An 18,584-nucleotide genomic window follows, 5' to 3' on the forward strand; every position below is an offset into this window, starting at 1 on the left:
TAAACAACAAACTGTAAAAAGGCTGAATACTGAGTAAAAGAAAATCAGGCTTTGATCATGAGCGTGGAGAATCCCGTCCACAGGATTTGCCTTTTGCATGCATTTCTCACTTGATAACATTCATGTAGTTAGATGAGGAGTTGTACGAGTATTAGTCTTTTGGGGAACAAACAATGTGTCTTGCTCTTCAGTAGAGTTTTACCATCAGCGCTAGAATAACAAATCACATTAAAATGATCTACAGCTAGAAAAAAAAATGCTATATACTTAAAGTGACAGATTATGTCTAGATCAGTATAACTAGTAATAATCTCAAGCAACAACAATGGTACTATTACAATAACGATCTGTGGACTAATGTCACAAAGACACAAAGCTTTAAAACTGAAGTGTGCAATTTTTTCTCCAATCTTAGCTTAATATGCAGACAACTGTAAGTCAGCCATTTATAGGTTGATTGTTACAAAAAATATAAACATTGCTCTCAGTAGTATTTCAAATTAGTGTTTTGAACAAATCATTCTAATGAATAAAATCCCCATCACTGACCGAGTTTTGTTTTGAGACTGAACGAGACTCCCTGAATAAACTGAACGAACAAGGGATCACATTCATGAACGAACTGAACGAAGCTCAAATTATGCAAGGACGTTATTGAAACTCAGATTTAATTTTGGCTTGTTTTTATAGCTTGATAAAATTCAAAAACATTTAAGCTTTATTTATTAAAAAATAATAAAAAATTATAGATCTGCTTCATAATAATTAGTGGGGAAAAATGCCCAAAATACAATCATTCTAGAGTCTCTTAGTAGATTTGTCGAAAGCTTTGTAATTATGTTTTCACTCTGTGTTGTTTAATGAATCAGTTCAGTAAATGATTCACCGAGTCATTTATAAGAGAAAACGACATTCATTTTAAAGGTACCTATACAGCATAATAATGTAACCTACAAAAAGAACAAACTAAACAAATCAGTGAATAAACAAATGTTCTTGATGAAGAGATCTTTAAAAAAAAAATAACATAGAGAGATTAATCAAAAATCACTACCCACTCAAAAAAATAATTAGGTCTAAATTTAAGATTTATGTATCTGAATTGTATATTTCCACCCATTTGGATTACAAAGTTTTAACATCAACAACTATTAAACTATGTGATGCATATTTGTGAGTATTTGACATACATAAATTAAACAGGTAAGAAACAGGTAAGATTTCTGTTTGCATTTTATGTAAATAATCATATTTTCAAAAAGCCTTTATTCAAACTGCTTAGAATCAGCATCAATCTATTTATTGTAAAAAAAAAAAGAAAATGTAAATGCATTCAGCTAAAATACGGCCATCTGTGGAACAAGCAATATTCAATTAGTTAAAATATATGAGATACTGGATTTATTCATGCTAAATACCGTATTGACCCGAATATAAGATGACCCTGATTATAAGACGACCCCCCTTTTTCCAGATGTACCTTTTGGAAAAAGGCTTTTTGAAAACCAAATCTTTTTTTTTTTTTTCTGGTCTTATGTTTTAAAATCACTTACAGAGCAAGTTTGTTCCCATCAAGGCTAACATGACAGTCACGACTCGTGCCGCTGTAAGCATTTTCTTTTTCTTTTGTTTTCACTCGCAATCTTTACAACACACATACATTACATATTTCATGGCACACTCGTTTTAAGCGTATTTGGCGCCACCTATTGTTGTGGGTGTATTACTGACATGTCAAAGTCTAGACCCTGAATATAAGACGACTGCGTTTTTTCAGGTGCATTTCCAAGAAAAAACATTGTCATATATTCGGGTCAATAAGGTATATAAACCTGGGTACTGTGCATAACTTTATTAGTATTACCGGTTCCATTTATGTATGACTGACAAATATGCATCGCATTAAGTTTATTCGTTTTCTAGTTAGGTTAAAACTGAATTCCAAAAGGATGAAAATTTTATATGCAATTCAAATACTTAAGCCTAAATATTTTTGAGTGCACTAATTCCAGTTTGTGCATCGCAACCAAACTATGTTGATAAATTATGTTGGCAAATGAGGGAAACCTGTTCGAACACGGTCATTATTTTTACATGGCATAGAAATCACACTCTTCAGCTTTAACCTCTCACTACAAACAGCAGCACCTGAAAACATCTTTACATTGATAAGTGTTTGTTGCTATACCAAAATACACAGCCAAAAACACTTATATAATGTTGTTTGGAAATGACTAATCAATGCTCGACATTAACGCTTGTCCGCTTGTCCGGGACAAGTGAATGTTTTGGACGGGCAAGTGAAAGAGAAATTTACTTGCCCAATTGGACAAGTAACTTGAAAAAGTCAATACCAGAAACAATAATAACTGCCTTTATTTGTGATATAGCCTTTGTTACAGGGGTGTGCGATTGTATATCGTTTGCGATAATTTTGTAATTGTTGTTTTAACGAGTATATATTGCAAGAATCAAACAAAGAGTGCACGCATAATTACGTAAAGTCGTCTAGGTTAGACTAGCTCACGTGCATTCTTTCACTGCATGATTCAGTATTACAATTACATTGCATGAAGAATGATCAGAAAATTCAAGACATGGGCGAGGAAAATGTATGCATTTATATCATTTCATATAGTTAATATCACACGAAGATCGAACGCCGTTTTTTTTTTTTTGCTTCAAAAATCATCATGATTACAAATGTGATAACAGTTCAATAAACAAGAAGTTAACATTAAGAGACATACGTTTTAGACACCATATTGCCTGTTTTTGCTCTATTCACCAACAAAAATAACTCCAAACACAGCCACAGTGCTGTTTTGCGTCTCTGAGCAACATGACGGTGTTTTGTGCCTGAATGAATCAACCGTTTAAATGATTCGGTTCAGTCGCAATGACTCACTTATTAACAGTGACTTGATGCCACCTACTGGCGGTTTTAATTTCACATTTAGAGTATTTAAAAAAAAAAATAATAATAATAATTTCAAATATCAGTATTCAACGTTTTATGTATCAAAACATTATTTATTCATTTGTAACTGCAGGTTAAAGCATTCCATGTCCCTCAGAGCTGCATTAAACAGTGTGTAAATATATCTATTCCACTCCAGATGCAGCTTCTGTTTCTTCTGCATTGCAAAGATGAATTTTGTTGATACTGATTTCATTTGTTTGTTAACAGTCCAAATGTCTTATTATACTAATTGACTGATTAAATTTAACTAATTAAAACTTTTTAAATTTAAGTTTGAAAATGATGAAAATTGTATATATATATATATATATATATATATATATATATAAGTAAATATTAGCATTTTATTTTTAAGTTTACTATAAAATAATTGTATTTGTATTTAATTCTAACTTTTATTTTAAAATATAATAGTATTATCACACTTTATTATTTTGTTCATTATTTCATTTAAAAAGAAAAATCTAAATAAACTAAACGTGTTTTGTATAACTACAATAAATAATTATATTTATAACTCAATTTAACTTAATTTTTTCTCTCCGGGCAAGTAACTTTTATACTCGGACAAGTAAATGACAAATTTACTTGTCCGAAGGACAACCACATAAGAATGCTTAATGTCAAGCCCTGCTAATGCACTGCACTCCATAGGTACACACTGCACTTGCACACTGCAGCGTTGATGAATACCAGCAAAACCACCCATCCTTTAGTGATGGACGTACATGTCATATTAGCATTTTCCCAAATGTTCCTGAGATGCTGGTTCTTGAGAGCGTTTGCATCTGCTATGTGCCCGTTTCCACTCGCTGCCATGTGAGATGGAATAAACACACATGCACGCCAGAGCAACGCTGTCATGAAGCTTATCTCATCATGATTAGATTACTGCAGTGGCCTCCTAGCTGACTGCCCAACTAAAACCAACCACCTATGACAGGCTGCGTGGAGCACGCGAGCGTACGCTAGTCCGCGCAGACCTCTCTCTCATCACTATTTTGCATGCCTGCTGTCTATCTCTGATGATAAAGATAGACAACCACATCATTCACACATGCAGAAAATAGCCTTGATGTATACACACATACGGAAGGAGCCGCAGAGAAAGAAATGTGTTTGTGGTAATGAGAGTTACCTGCTTGTGATCTTGGATGTAGGCCTCTGCTCTGTTTCTTCTGTCAAAAACATAAACGGCTTCTTGTCTGGCAATCATCAGAGCTTTCTGCAGCTCTTGATACTCCTGCGCTAACTTCAGATTGCCTTTTAGGGCTTCCTGTAGATTAACCTGGAACAGATTTGCACAGGATGCTCTCCATCAACTTCTGAGAGACTCTAACATGTATAATGAAAAGACACCATTAAAAAGTAGAACAAAGAATGAACAGTGAGCCCTATTTAAAGTAATAGTTCACCCAAAAATTGTAAACACATTTGAATCATCCCAAACCTGCATGGCTTTCAACTTATTTCAAGACGAGATTCTGAAGACGTACTTTTCCATGCAATTACAATGAATCAGGACTGAAGCTTCATTAAAGGAAACACAAAAGCCGATTAAATGCACTATATTTCAACTGTTCTGAAGTCATACGACAGCTTTTTGTGCGAGGAACAGACCAAAATTTAAGTTATTCACTGATAATCTTGCCCTCCAGTGGGCTGTTAACCTCTGTCACCGGATCATTGAGTCAGTGAGTTGAACTTGAGAACTGGATTAGTCCGATTCATGAACAAATCATTCAGTTTTGTGAACCGGATCAACTGATTCATTAAAAACATCAGATTCAAAAGAGCGATTAGATCATGACTAGACATTGCAACTTTCATCATGAACTCACATGAATATACCAAAGACACTTAAATGTAGGTTTATTTACCACTTTTTATGATACACTGTAAAAAAAAAGTAAAAAAAAAAAAAAAGTTTTTCTGCTTCAAAATTTCACTTTTAATTCAATGTGTTACTTGCTGTTTCTTTGTGATTAATTGTGAAATTTACTAGCAATGAATATTGTTTCTACACCAATTTCTACTTCTGCATTATTTGAACTACCTGCAGACTGATTTCCCATTTACTTTTGGCAGACCTTTTATCCAAAGCGACTACTTCAATCATTTTATCAATATGCACAATCCCTGGGAATCAAACCCACAACGTTGCGCTTTCATTTCACATTGGGACCAGTTGGTGGACAGTAATTTCAAAAATGGCAATGAAATTACAGTAGTTTGGTGAAAGACAGCATTTGAATTAAGTTTTATTTTTAGCTTTCATTTATTTTAATATTTATTATAATTTTAGCAATTTTATAATTTTGCTGTGCTTTTATCATTTACATTAGTCTTTATTTTTAAATATTACTAATTAGTTTAAATTATTTTTATTTCAGTTTTAGCTTTTATTTATTTCAAGTTAGTAATTTTAGGGCTTCAACTTAATGCTACTCAAGGCAACATTTTATTTATTATTTTTTAAAGTTTTCATCTAATATTTACAGTCATGGCCAAAAATATCGGCACCCTTGGTAAATATGATCAAAGAAGGCTGTGAAGGCTGCATTGTTAATCCTTTTGATCTTTTATTTTAGAAAAATTCACAAAAATCTAACCTTTCATTGGATAATAAGAATTTAAAATGGGGGGAAGTAAATAAATGCTTTTCTCAAATAAATGCTGGACACAATTATTGGCACCCCTAGAAATTCTTATGAGTAAAATATCTCTGAAGTATATTCCTATTCATATTCACAATTTTGAGCACTCCAGGGTGATTATGAACATGAAATTATCCAGCCATGGATAAATAGGAGGGTAAAACAAAGCCCAAATTCCCTTAATCATCCATCACAATGAGAAAAACCAAAGAATATATTTCTGATGTGCAGCAAAAGATAATTGAGCTTCACAAATTAGTGAAGTGGCTTTAAGAAAAGAGTTAGAGCAGTGAAAATTCCCATTTCCACCATCAGGTAATAATTAAGAATTTCCAATCAACATAAAATGTTACGAAACTGCCTGGAAGAGGACGTGTGTCTATGTCGTCCTAATGCACGGTGAGAAGGAGAGTTTGAGTGGCTAAAGACTCTCCAAGGACCACAGCTGGAGAATTGCAGAAAATAGTTGAGTCTCGGGGTCAGAAAACCTTAAAAAAAAATTGTCAAACAGCACCTACATCACCACATGTTGTTTGGGAGGGTTTCAAGAAAAATTCTCCTCGCTCATCCAAAAACAAACTCCAGCATATTCAGTTGGATCTTCCAGCCGTACAATAATCCAAACACAAACCTCAAAATCAACATAAAAATGGGTAACTGAGCACAAAACCAAGCTTCTGCTGGCCATTCCAGTCCTCTGACCTGAACCCTACAGAAAATGAGTGGTGAACTGAAGAGAAGAAGCACCATCATGGAGCTGGGAATCTAAAGGGTCTGGAGTGATTCTGGATGAAGGAATGGTCTCTGATCTCTTGTCAGGTGTTCTCTAACCTCATCAGGCATTATAGGAGAACATTTAGAGCAGTTAAACTTGCAAATGGAGGTTTCAAAAAGTATTGAATAAAAGGGTGCCGTTAATTGTGGCCAATGTGTATTAGAGAAAAACATTTATTTCATAATTATATTTCCCCCCATTTTAAATTCTTATTATCCAATGAAAGGTTAGATATTTGTGAATTTTTTTAAACAAAAGATCAAAAGGATTAACAATGCAAATTAATTTTCACAGCCTTCTCTGATCATATTTACCAAGGGTGCCGATATTTTTGGCCATGACTGTATATTAGATGAAAATCTACTATACATATATATATATATATATATATATTTTTTTTTTTTTTTTTTTTAATCTAATATTTATATCTTATTTTAGCTTTATTTCAATTATAAAAAATATTTTAAATAGTTTTAGTTTTAAGACACTTATTTTGATATTTTGTGCATGCAGTGCAGTAACTTTCAAGCATTTTTCAGTGTTGCTTAAGTGTCCTCATATTTTTGGGGCCATATGTGCCTGTGTGCATGTGGTTGTGTCTACATCGCATGCATGTTTCTTTGCATTTCTTTTTGCATTTTGAATGTTTTACGCTAAAATGAATCCTCTTCGAATGCAGTAACTCTACTAATCATACAGCACTTGAGGAAATATGTAAACAAATTACGATAAATAAGTGTCTGATTTGCTTGTCTCCACAATCTCCTCAACCCTGTGTCAGCACGTGGAGAGAGAGCTATGGAAAGAAAGATGGAGAGAGAAAGAGAAGAACATTTTCTGCTCTACCTGAGAATAAGGAATAATGAAGTGTGTCTGGGCAGTAAAACGACCCAGCGCTAAACTGATGAGTTTAACCCAGCACCGAGAGTGGCAGTAAACATGACAAATGCCGGCTATTGATTTAAAGCTTAATTACTGCATGCAGTGCTGACAAAACCCGTCTGATGCACCTCTGAAATGTAAATGGGACAAATTACACTTCATTGGCCATAAGAAACTGATGGTGTCTGCACTTTGCATCCTACTGCTTTTCTACTCACTGAGCGTCTGACTTCATCAAGTAAACAAGCTACATGAGAATATGATGAGGGGAGAGAAAAAAACCCCAATTCAGCTTGTGAGGAAGTCACAGCGGAGTGTGTCCGTAAGTGCAAGTTACATTTAACGCATCTCGACTGATCGTGTAAGAAAATGCACAACTGTTTAAAATGGTTACAAATGTTGCGAGGTTATAATCCGTGCTGTACAGTAAGTCAACGCAAAAAAAAAAAACTGTTTACTTGCTTAATTCACATTCCTGGTCTTACTGAGATCAGTTAACCGGTGCTAGTTTTACCAACTGAAAAAATGTCAGGATATAATAATTTGTTGCTCCACACTGCCCTATTTTCATTGAATACTCACTCAGAAATACTTACACTATGGAAGTAAAATGGGTTGTAAACACATGTGTAAGTGTAATTTGACATTGACCTTAATGGAGCGAGCAATGCAAAGGTCATGGCATTGATTCCCAAGAAATACACATGTGGATGAAACAGCTGCTTTGGATAAAAGCATCTGCAAAGTGCAGACAGACGGGAATAATCAAGATAAATGTATTTAATTTATTAATAAATAAATTCTAAAATAAAGGAAAAGTCTAAAATATGAAAATAAACCTATGAATAGCATATACAGTATGTACAGTAGAGAGAGAGAGAAAGAGAGAGAGTGCAAACTGCAAATTCAATTTATTTTTCTTATTTTTTCTTAATCTACCACCTATTTGTTCTTTTCTTATTTTATGAAAATGTTCATTTTCATATTTTAAGCATAAACCTTACTAAATTTGTCTTATATGGAAGTCTGTTTCTACCTCAGACAATTTTTTTTTTGAAGTTTCGCAATATTAGAAAGTTGCAATAAAAAAAAATAAAAAAAAACTATGAGATATGACATTGCAAGTTATAGACATAAAACAAAAAGTATGTGGGGGAAAAAAAATCACAATTTGGTTTCCACAAATAATGGTTTTATTTTTCACTTCCATATAATCATGCCTTTAATAAACAAATCAAGAAAAAAAAATCTGTGTCTCCAAAAAACAAAAAGTCTTTTTCTAATAAGCGTGTCCCTCTCATCTAAAACACATGACGCTGCGGTCGTCATCCGGTGTTGTGCGTGACTATGCATATTTCCTATGTTCATTAACATCTCATGACTGTGACGTCCCAACGATGCGCCTCAGGTCAATCGAAGGCACTCTGACACAGTCTCTCTTTGTTGGAAATGTTAAAAATCGAATCGTTTCTGTTGGGCGATGAATCTTTGTGCTGCTTTATTGTTTCCTGTGAGAAGTCTAAAGAGACTCTCTGCTCTGCTGCCCTGCAGCAAGTTAATGGCAGACTGGCTCTATGAGGGAGGACTTTTAATTCGGCTCCTGTCTCGCACCAACAACTTGTTTGGAGTTTGCTGCTTCTGCGCGCATGGCGGATTAAGCCCCATTGCCTTTTCTTGTTTTGAACTAATGCATTCTTGATCACCGTTTAATGAAACTATATACCACATGGCGATTTCACATTAGATAAGCCATGTGAGACTTTCATCAGGCGCCGGGCTCTGACTGAGGCCATAATCCCGAAACTCAACTCCCCCAATAAATAGCTTTTCCCTCCGAAAATGAAGTGATAATACGTGGGTTTCATGCAAAACATAACATATTATCTCTGACAAAAAATTATAAGAGCTTTCATCAAATTATTAGAGGAAATGTTAGTAGAGGTGTAATACTGAGTGGCGGATATTCTGGAGCAAAGGTGCAATACGATTTGCTTTACTTGAAACATTAGGGATTTAAATTGTGGATATCAGAAGACACACAAACAGACAATATTAATGTACTGACAGTGTTTAAAAAAATAAACACTTGTTCGTATGTTCGTACAACTTTAGGAATGAAATTGCGGAAATCTATATGAATTCAACCGAATTCAATACACAAGTGACATAAACCCATAAGGGGAACATTTGGTCCAAGAAAGATGTTTTAATTGCAAATTTATTTATATTTATATCTATCTATCTATGGGTCATTCCACGAAATCGGTGCCTTTTCCACTTGGAAAAATTGAAAAATAAAAGAAGTTTAATCAATATTTTTTAAAGATACATGAAAGGACAAGAAATTGTATAGTGCCATCTCAGGCTATGTAATTTATTATTTTATGACTATTTTTATATTATTGGCATTAGCTCAATAATATACCGAGGGTGACATTTAAAATGTTTGAATTTTACACAGATAATCTTTAAAAACAGGGTCAAATCTAATCAATGTCATCCCTGTTACCCACATGTCAAAACCTGTTACTCTAAAAAGTAACAGGTTGGCAGTAACAGGTTTGACGATTTCAAACAAATGTGCTAATTGCTAGCTAACAGTCAAGTTCACAAAAGCACATATTGTACACTTTGAAAGGATTTTACTTGTAGATATTGATTATATTAAATGTAAGAAATAATTGTTTAAATTTACATTTTAAAAATGGTAACAGGATTGATATTGCATGATGGCCCCCCCTCAGTCAAGCCTCATAAATCATCAAGAACAGAACATTATAGAGAAGTGAGAGAAACATGCTTATGTTTTAAGTGTTGGAATCCTGGTTGAGAGATGATGTAACTTCCTAGAAATTATGTCACTTGAATGTACATTATTTTACAAGGGTTTTTGATGAGGGTAACAGGACTGACATGAAATCAGGGGACACCAATAAAATGATTTATATTTTATTGAAAAAATGCATACTTATGCCAAAAACAATGCTTAACAATGAGACTATATTTAGAACAATAGGCAAATGTGATTTTTATATCATTTTGCAAATTAAAAGTCCTGCTGAAAAAGAAAAACCATAGCGAGGGACAGGCCAAAAACCTTACCCTTACCAGCATAGATGCTATTTAAATGATTTAAAATAACATTTAATTGACTTTTTTTGATGTAATATTGATGAAAACATACATAGCATTGTTATGTTTTTAAATTGCACATTTATCTGTTGTTATATTAAATCTGTTTGATTATTTCTTAGGGACGCAAAAGGCACTGATTTCGTGGAATGACCCCTATCTGCCTATCTACACATACACACACACACAAATTAAATCTACTCATGAATAGCATAAATTCAAAAGCCTATGAACCTTAAATGATTCATAACATTTGTACATCTTTAAAGTTGTTCATACATAAAACAGTTAGCATTTTTGATGTTATTAAAACATTATTATTGTACATTTCCAAAAATATGGAAATATATGTATGCTAGAACCACATTTATTGTGCATATAACTGCAGATATTATTAACATAAAGCTGCTGTCCACCCAACCAATGAGCTAACAGTAGATAATACTGGACAAAAGGCTTTTTGTTATGTTTTGTTCTCAGTGTCTTGAAATGTATCATTTGGTATCACTGGGTATTCCATAAAAATGACACGGTGCATCATCATACAAAGGAAATCTAAATATTTATAAAGGTAATTTCAGCTTGAATGGTGATTGGAGCACATCAAATCCCCTAACCTATCAAAATGCACTCATGCTCGTTCGGCTTCAGCTGATCTGTTTTCTGATATGTAAAGAAAACATTTGTTAACCTGGATTATAAGTATTTAAATAGCAAAGCTGATCTAGGATCAGCCCATATAGGAAGCCCTGACAAAATAATCTTGACATAAATGTAAATATGAAAGAAAGGGTTCTTAACCTCTGTGTCCTTCATGACAGCCTGGCGTTGAGTGAACAATGCTGAGTGAATCTGTGCGTGATGAGACTTCCTCTGTTTCCAGGAAGCTATATCCCTGTGCACGTTACCCATCACTACTGTGGCTGTCCCATGTTTGAACACCATAGTGTCTGACAAACCCCTGAAACAGACAACAAAAAAAAACAAGCTTGGAGGTCTAATATACAGTATACTATGGTCAGACATATATTATGAACAGTATTTCTTACTGTAGCTCTGCTATAAGATGTGGCATAGTGCTGATGGTTTGCTCCATCATGTCTGATTCTTGTTTTAACTCTTTCGACTTCAGGTCAAGCTCCTTGATCTGGTTTGAAATCTCCTCATACCTCAATGCCACCACACTAAGGCTTTCCTAATAACAAATAACATACTGTGATAAAAGGAATAAATATGGAATTATTGAATCACTTTTCAAGTTTTTAATTAAGCTTTTTCTCTGAAATCTGCAATATTGTTGTATATGAAAGACATTTAGGTAACATTTTAGTATAGGAACCGATTCTCACTATTAACTACACTGAACAAAATTATAAACGCAACCATTTTTCATGAGCTGAACTCAAAGATCTAAGACCTTTTTCTATGTACACAAAAGGCCTGTTTCTCTCAAATATTGTTCACAAATCTGTCTAAATCTGTGTTAGTGAGCACTTCTCCTTTGCCGAGATAATCTATCCTCCTCACAGGTGTGGCATATCAAGATGCTGATTAGACAGCATGATTATTGCACAGGTGTGCCTTAGGCTGGCCACAATAAAAGGCCACTCTAAAATGTGCAGTTTTATCACACAGCACAATACCACAGATGTCGCAAGTTTTGAGGGAGCGTGCAATTGGCATGCTGACTGCAGGAATGTCCACCAGAGCTGTTGCCCGTGAATTGAATGTTCATTTCTCTACCATAAGCCGTCTCCAAAGGCGTTTCAGAGAATTTGGCAGTACATCCAACCGGCCTCACAACCGCAGACCACGTGTAACCACACCAGCCCAGGACCTCCACATCCAGCATCTTCACCTCCAAGATCGTCTGTCCATGTATGGCGTCGTGTGGGTGAGCGGTTTGCTGATGTCAACGTTGTGGATCGAGTGGCCCATGGTGGCGGTGGGGTTATGGTATGGGCAGGCGTATGTTATGGACAACGAACACAGGTGCATTTTATTGATGGCATTTTGAAGATACCGTGACGAGATCCTGAGGCTCATTGTTGTGCCATTCATCCACGACCATCACCACATGTTACAGCATGATAATGCACGGCCCCATGTTGCAAGGATCTGTACACAATTCCCGGAAGCTGAAAACATCCCAGTTCTTGCATGGCCAGCATACTCACTTGACATGTCACCCATTGAGCATGTTTGGGATGCTCTGGATCGGCGCATACGACAGCATGTTCCAGATCCTGCCAATATCCAGCAACTTCGCACAGCCATTGAAGAGGAGTGGACCAACATTCCACAGGCCACAATCAACAACCTGATCAACTCTATGCGAAGGAGATGTGTTGCACTGCGTGAGGCAAAAAAATGGTGGTCACACCAGATACTGACTGGATTTCAGACCCCCCCGGACCCCCCCAATACAGTAAAACTGCACATTTTAGAGTGGCCTTTTATTGTGGCCAGCCTAAGGCACACCTGTGCAATAATCATGCTGTCTAATCAGCATCTTGATATGCCACACCTGTGAGGTGGATGAATTATCTCGGCAAAAGAGAAGTGCTCACTAACACAGATTTAGACAGATTTGTGAACAATATTTGAGAGAAATAGGCCTTTTGTGTACATAGAAAAAGTCTTAGATCTTTGAGTTCAGCTCATGAAAAATGGGGGCAAAAACAAAAGTGTTGCGTTTATAATTTTGTTCAGTGTAATTTCTTATTAGCATGCCAATTATAAACATATTGGCTGTTTATTAGTACTTCTAAAGCACATATTCTGCATGACCATATTCTACATAGCTAATCGTACCCAATACCTAAACTTAACAACTACCTTACTAACTATTAATAAGCAGTCATAGTTAATGGTTTGTTAATGGCAAGAATTGGACCTCAACATAAAGTGTGGCTGACATGTATAACTCATACTGTAATATAAATCAAGTATAATTTTATTTTCACCTTCACAGAATTAAAACATTCCTGATAGTGTTTCTTTTTCTTCTCAAAATCATCAGAGAGGCTTCTGTGTGCAGTGTGCATGTCACGTAGTTTGGCTTTTAAGTTTTCAATTGTCTGAAAAAAAAAAGAATGAATATAAAAAAGAGAAAATACATACATATGCAACTGGTAACTTTAGTCACGTTTACTTAACGCAATAATAACTTGACTGGACCTTACAGTCAACATGAATCAACCCTATTTACTTAATAAATTACTTTGCCCTATTCATCAGTGTCCATCACTAAAATGTAAAAACTTTCTTAACCTAAGAAATAATTTTTCTCTTCCTCTCATGTAACAAAAGCCACACAGGCGGGAAAATAATATTAACCAATAATATCACAGCCTAACATGTTAGATCTAATCAAATGCAAATAATGAATACAACATTTTAAGCTGAATATTATTTTCCCCCCCCGTTTCATCTCATGGGGAGGTGCTTTTCAGATTAAGGGTATGTGCATTTGAGTTAATCTGAAATTATATAATACTTCAAAGATGATTTTTACAGTAAACCAGTGATATTTACTCTATGCCCATCAGATTTACCTCAGATTTCTCTTTATATATCTGTCTCAGTTTCTCCACCTCATTCTCCAGTTGAGCGGCTGTGGACAAAGCGTCTTCATACTTTTTCTGCAGATCAACTTTCTCCCTCTCGCAGTCTGTTTGTTCATGGTTATATTCGGCTGCCTCTGCGTCCCTATTACCCTGAACATATCAATCCCAAACATTAACAGACGCAGAAAATCTACACACAAACTAGTGCAACACTGACATTGCTTCATCAGTTATCATCATTTTATTTATTTAATCATGTAAAGATGAATTCATAAGGAACATCTGGTTTTACCTCGAGAATATCGAAGGTGGTCATTTCAGTCATTATCAGGCTCTTCATTTTGTCTATCTCTTTCTGCCCCAAAAAAGAAAAGACATCAAAATCACTTGATTAGGAAGCAAAACTTGGCAAACAAGACAAAAACAAAATCCAAAGCAGCTCAGAAATGACTACAGTATAATTCCCTATTAACATGTTATCTTAACAGTTGTCAAAAGAGACCAATACTGCTAAACCTCTTATGTAAAATAATAGTTTACTAATAACTGTTTATTAGTTATATAACTAATTATTTACTTGCCTTCATATTGTTAAGTTATTTTTTTCTATGGAACACAAAAGGATAAAAGCCACAGCAGATGAAAAGATATTCAGTGAATAAGAACTTATATTTCAGTTCGTTCCTCAAATAAAGCCATTGTATGGCTTCAGAAGACTTGGAATATAAAGTATCAGTCATATGTACTAATTTTTGTTTTAATGCCGTTGTTGTCCTTTTTAGAGTGTCACTCTTAAAAACATGATGACAAAAAAGAACCATTTTTGATTCACATTTCAGTGAACAGTTCTTTTTTTTTTTTTTTCTTAATTTAAAGAACATTTTAATAGACTTGATGAACCATTTTCACTACAAAGAAACTTGTTTTATCAAAGAAACTTATTACTTATCAAAGAAATTTAAAGAATTGGAAAAGTTTCCATGGATGTTAAAGGTTCTTTATGGAACCATCAATGCCAATAAAGAACCATTAGTTGAGTTTTGACAGAATTCTTGTGGGTGAGTAAATGAGGATAGAATTTTTCTTTTTGCATCCAGGCTACACATTTGTTCATTGAGTAACCTTGCTCATAAACTCATCTGTAAATCTGAACGGGGCAGGTGTCCTCTTACCCTGTTCTTCAGCTCCTCCAGAAAGGTTTGGCGTTCTAGACAGTTCAGCATGGCTTTGGTGTCTGAGTGAACAGCAGAGACCTGGTCAAACTCGGATTTGACCGGTTGCCACTGCTTCTCACTCAAACCGATCTTCAGCAGGACGTGCTCACGATCCTTCAGTAGCTTTCTCACAGCCTGTTCACTGGAACAAAACGGCCACAAACAACATCATAAAACACAGTCCGTCCCCCGAGATCCACACCACGATGTACTGCAGCCTGCTCACAAAAATGCTTGCACAGCATTCAGCAAATTTCACAACTGGAAATGAAAATGCTCTAAATACAGTATGTGACATCCAACTGATTACACAAGATGTGCCATATCAAAGATTAATTACTGCGATATTTATGACACAACACTTAAAGTTTAGTTCAGAACGCATTACATTAACAACAAGTTGCCTGATTCTTGTAAAAACACAAGCATTTACACAAAATTTTACAAACTGCAGTTTGTTTACAGCAATATCGGTCAAATAATTAGGTATTTTCAGCAGCTTTCCTCACCTAATTATTTTATGAAACAAGCCAACTACAGCATTCAAAATCAAAATACTTATATTAAAACTTAATACCAAAATGTATTTTTCAATATATATACAGTGAGGAAAATAAGTATTTGAACACCCTGCTATTTTGCAAGTTCTCCCACTTAGAAATCATGGAGGGTCTGAAATTGTCATCGTAGGTGCATGTCCACTGTGAGAGACATAATCTAAAAAAAATCCAGAAATCACAATGTATGATTTTTAACTATTTATTTGTATGATACAGCTGCAAATAAGTATTTGAACACCTGTCTATCAGCTAGAATTCTGACCCTCAAAGACCTGTTAGTCTGCCTTTAAAATGTCCACCTCCACTCCATTTATTATCCTAAATTAGATGCACCTGTTTGAGGTCGTTAGCTGCATAAAGACACCTGTCCACCCCATACAATCAGTAAGAATCCAACTACTAACATGGCCAAGACCAAAGAGCTGTCCAAAGACACTAGAGACAAAATTGTACACCTCCACAAGGCTGGAAAGGGCTACGGGAAATTGCCAAGCAGCTTGGTGAAAAAGGTCCACTGTTGGAGCAATCATTAGAAAATGGATGAAGCTAAACATGACTGTCAATCTCCCTCGGACTGGGGCTCCATGCAAGATCTCACCTCGTGGGGTCTCAATGATCCTAAGAAAGGTGAGAAATCAGCCCAGAACTACACGGGAGGAGCTGGTCAATGACCTGAAAAGAGCTGGGACCACCGTTTCCAAGGTTACTGTTGGTAATACACTAAGACGTCATGGTTTGAAATCACGCATGGCACGGAAGGTTCCCCTGCTTAAACCAGCACATGTCCAGGCCGACTTAAGTTTGCCAATGACCATTTGGATGATCCAGAGGAGTCATGGGAGAAAGTCATGTGGTCAGATGAGACCAAAATAGAACTTTTGGTCATAATTCCACTAAACGTGTTTGGAGGAAGAAGAATGAGGAGTACCATCCCAAGAACACCATCCCTACTGTGAAGCATGGGGTGGTAGCATCATGCTTTGGGGTGTTTTTCTGCACATGGGACAGGGCGACTGCACTGTATTAAGGAGAGGATGACCGGGGCCATGTATTGCGAGATTTTGGGGAACAACCTCCTTCCCTCAGTTAGAGCATTGAAGATGGGTCGAGGCTGGGTCTTCCAACATGACAATGACCAAGCACACAGCCAGGATAACCAAGGAGTGGCTCTGTAAGAAGCATATCAAGGTTCTGGCGTGGCCTAGCCAGTCTCCAGACCTAAACCCAATAGAGAATCTTTGGAGGAGCTCAAACTCCGTGTTTCTCAGCGACAGGCCAGAAACCTGACTGATCTAGAGAAGATCTGTGTGGAGGAGTGGGCCAAAATCCCTCCTGCAGTGTGTGCAAACCTGGTGAAAAACTACAGGAAACGTTTGACCTCTGTAATTGCAAACAAAGGCTACTGTACCAAATATTAACGTTGATTTTCTCAGGTGTTCAAATACTTATTTGCAGCTGTATCATACAAATAAATAGTTAAAAAATCATACATTGTGATTTCTGGATTTTTTTTTTTTAGATTATGTCTCTCACAGTGGACATGCACCTACGATGACAATTTTAGACCCCTCCATGATTTCTAAGTGGGAGAACTTGCAAAATAGCAGGGTGTTCAAATACTTATTTTCCTCACTGTATATATATATATACATATATTCAGCGGGTAAAATAAGTATTGAACACGTCACCATTTTTCTCAGTAGATATATTTCTAAAGGGTATTTTCTAAAGGGTACACGGGGAAAAGGTATTGAACACATGAAGAAAGGGAGGTGCAAAAAGGCATGGAAAGCCAAGACACCAGCTAAAATCTATCAGTAATTAGAAAGCAATCCTGCCCCTAGTCAGTGGAAATGAATATTAGCTGCTTCAGTCCCAACACCTACAGTACCAGGATGATGAAGATAAAACAAGGGTGGACATTTCAGCAAGACAATGATCCCAAACACTGGTTCTAGAAAAAGAAAATAAAGCTGCTATGGCCCAGCCAATCACCTGACTTGAATCCAACAGAAAATAAGAACTAAAGACCAGAGCTCATGGAAGAGGCCCACAGAACCTTCAAGATTTGAAGACTTTGTGGAAGAATGGGCCAAAATCACACCTGAGCAATACATGCGACTAGTTTCTTCATACAGGAGCCGTCTTGAAGCTGTCATTACCAGCAAAGGCTTTTGTACAAAGTATTAAATAAATTTCAGTAGTTCAATACTTTTTCCCTGTGTCATTCCATTTTATTACACATAACTTCATTTCTGAACTTATTTGTTTTGGTTTATTTGTATGTATGGATTACTTTGGTTGTTACCAATATCTGGTGAAAATTTCAACAGCACTTTTAGAAACATATTTACTGGGAAAAATGGTGACGTGTTCAATACTTATTTTACCCGCTGTATATATACGATTAATCGCATCCAAAATAAAAGTTTTTGTTTACATATTATGTGTGTGTACTGTGTATATTTATTATGTAAAAATATAAATACACACACATGCATGTTTATATTTAAGAAAAATGTTATTTATATACATGCAAATACATGTAAATATTTTCAAAATATATACTGTATGTATTTATATATACATAAAAATATACACAGTATACACACATATGTTATGTAAACAAAAACTTTATCATTTTTAAATTTTTTTTTTTTTTGCTTGCTTTTTAAATGAAATAAAAACATTATTAAATAAAAAAAAAAAAAACTTCAGTATCTTTTGGTAAATAACAAAATACTGCTATGCAGTTTTTTTTTTTATTTTGCATATAATTGGGCGTATACAGTTCATGGTATTATCCATAAAT

General features: G+C 35.3%; 2 protein-coding genes across 7 annotated transcripts in view; one reads left to right on the forward strand and one right to left on the reverse strand.

Moving 5' to 3' along the window:
* dtna (dystrobrevin, alpha) overlaps positions 1 to 18,584 on the forward strand; it is a 145,926-nt gene that overhangs the window by 96,205 nt on the left and 31,137 nt on the right. The gene's annotated exons all lie outside the window — the stretch shown is intronic.
* LOC131532980 (coiled-coil domain-containing protein 178) overlaps positions 1 to 18,584 on the reverse strand; it is a 44,532-nt gene that overhangs the window by 16,343 nt on the left and 9,605 nt on the right. For all 3 annotated transcript variants that reach the window (XR_009269016.1, XM_058764920.1, XM_058764918.1), the window contains exons 12-18: positions 15,171 to 15,354; positions 14,291 to 14,353; positions 13,987 to 14,148; positions 13,396 to 13,509; positions 11,479 to 11,624; positions 11,231 to 11,390; positions 4,122 to 4,271 (exon numbers count right to left, since the gene is read on the reverse strand). Coding sequence is in view for 2 of the 3 variants with exons in the window: in XM_058764920.1 (XP_058620903.1) it covers positions 4,122 to 4,271; positions 11,231 to 11,390; positions 11,479 to 11,624; positions 13,396 to 13,509; positions 13,987 to 14,148; positions 14,291 to 14,353; positions 15,171 to 15,354 (979 nt within the window). In the remaining variant the exon portion in view is untranslated. The remainder of the gene's footprint in view (positions 1 to 4,121; positions 4,272 to 11,230; positions 11,391 to 11,478; positions 11,625 to 13,395; positions 13,510 to 13,986; positions 14,149 to 14,290; positions 14,354 to 15,170; positions 15,355 to 18,584) is intronic.

Source organism: Onychostoma macrolepis, chromosome 24 (assembly GCF_012432095.1).
Source record: "Onychostoma macrolepis isolate SWU-2019 chromosome 24, ASM1243209v1, whole genome shotgun sequence".
NCBI lineage: Eukaryota > Metazoa > Chordata > Actinopteri > Cypriniformes > Cyprinidae > Onychostoma > Onychostoma macrolepis.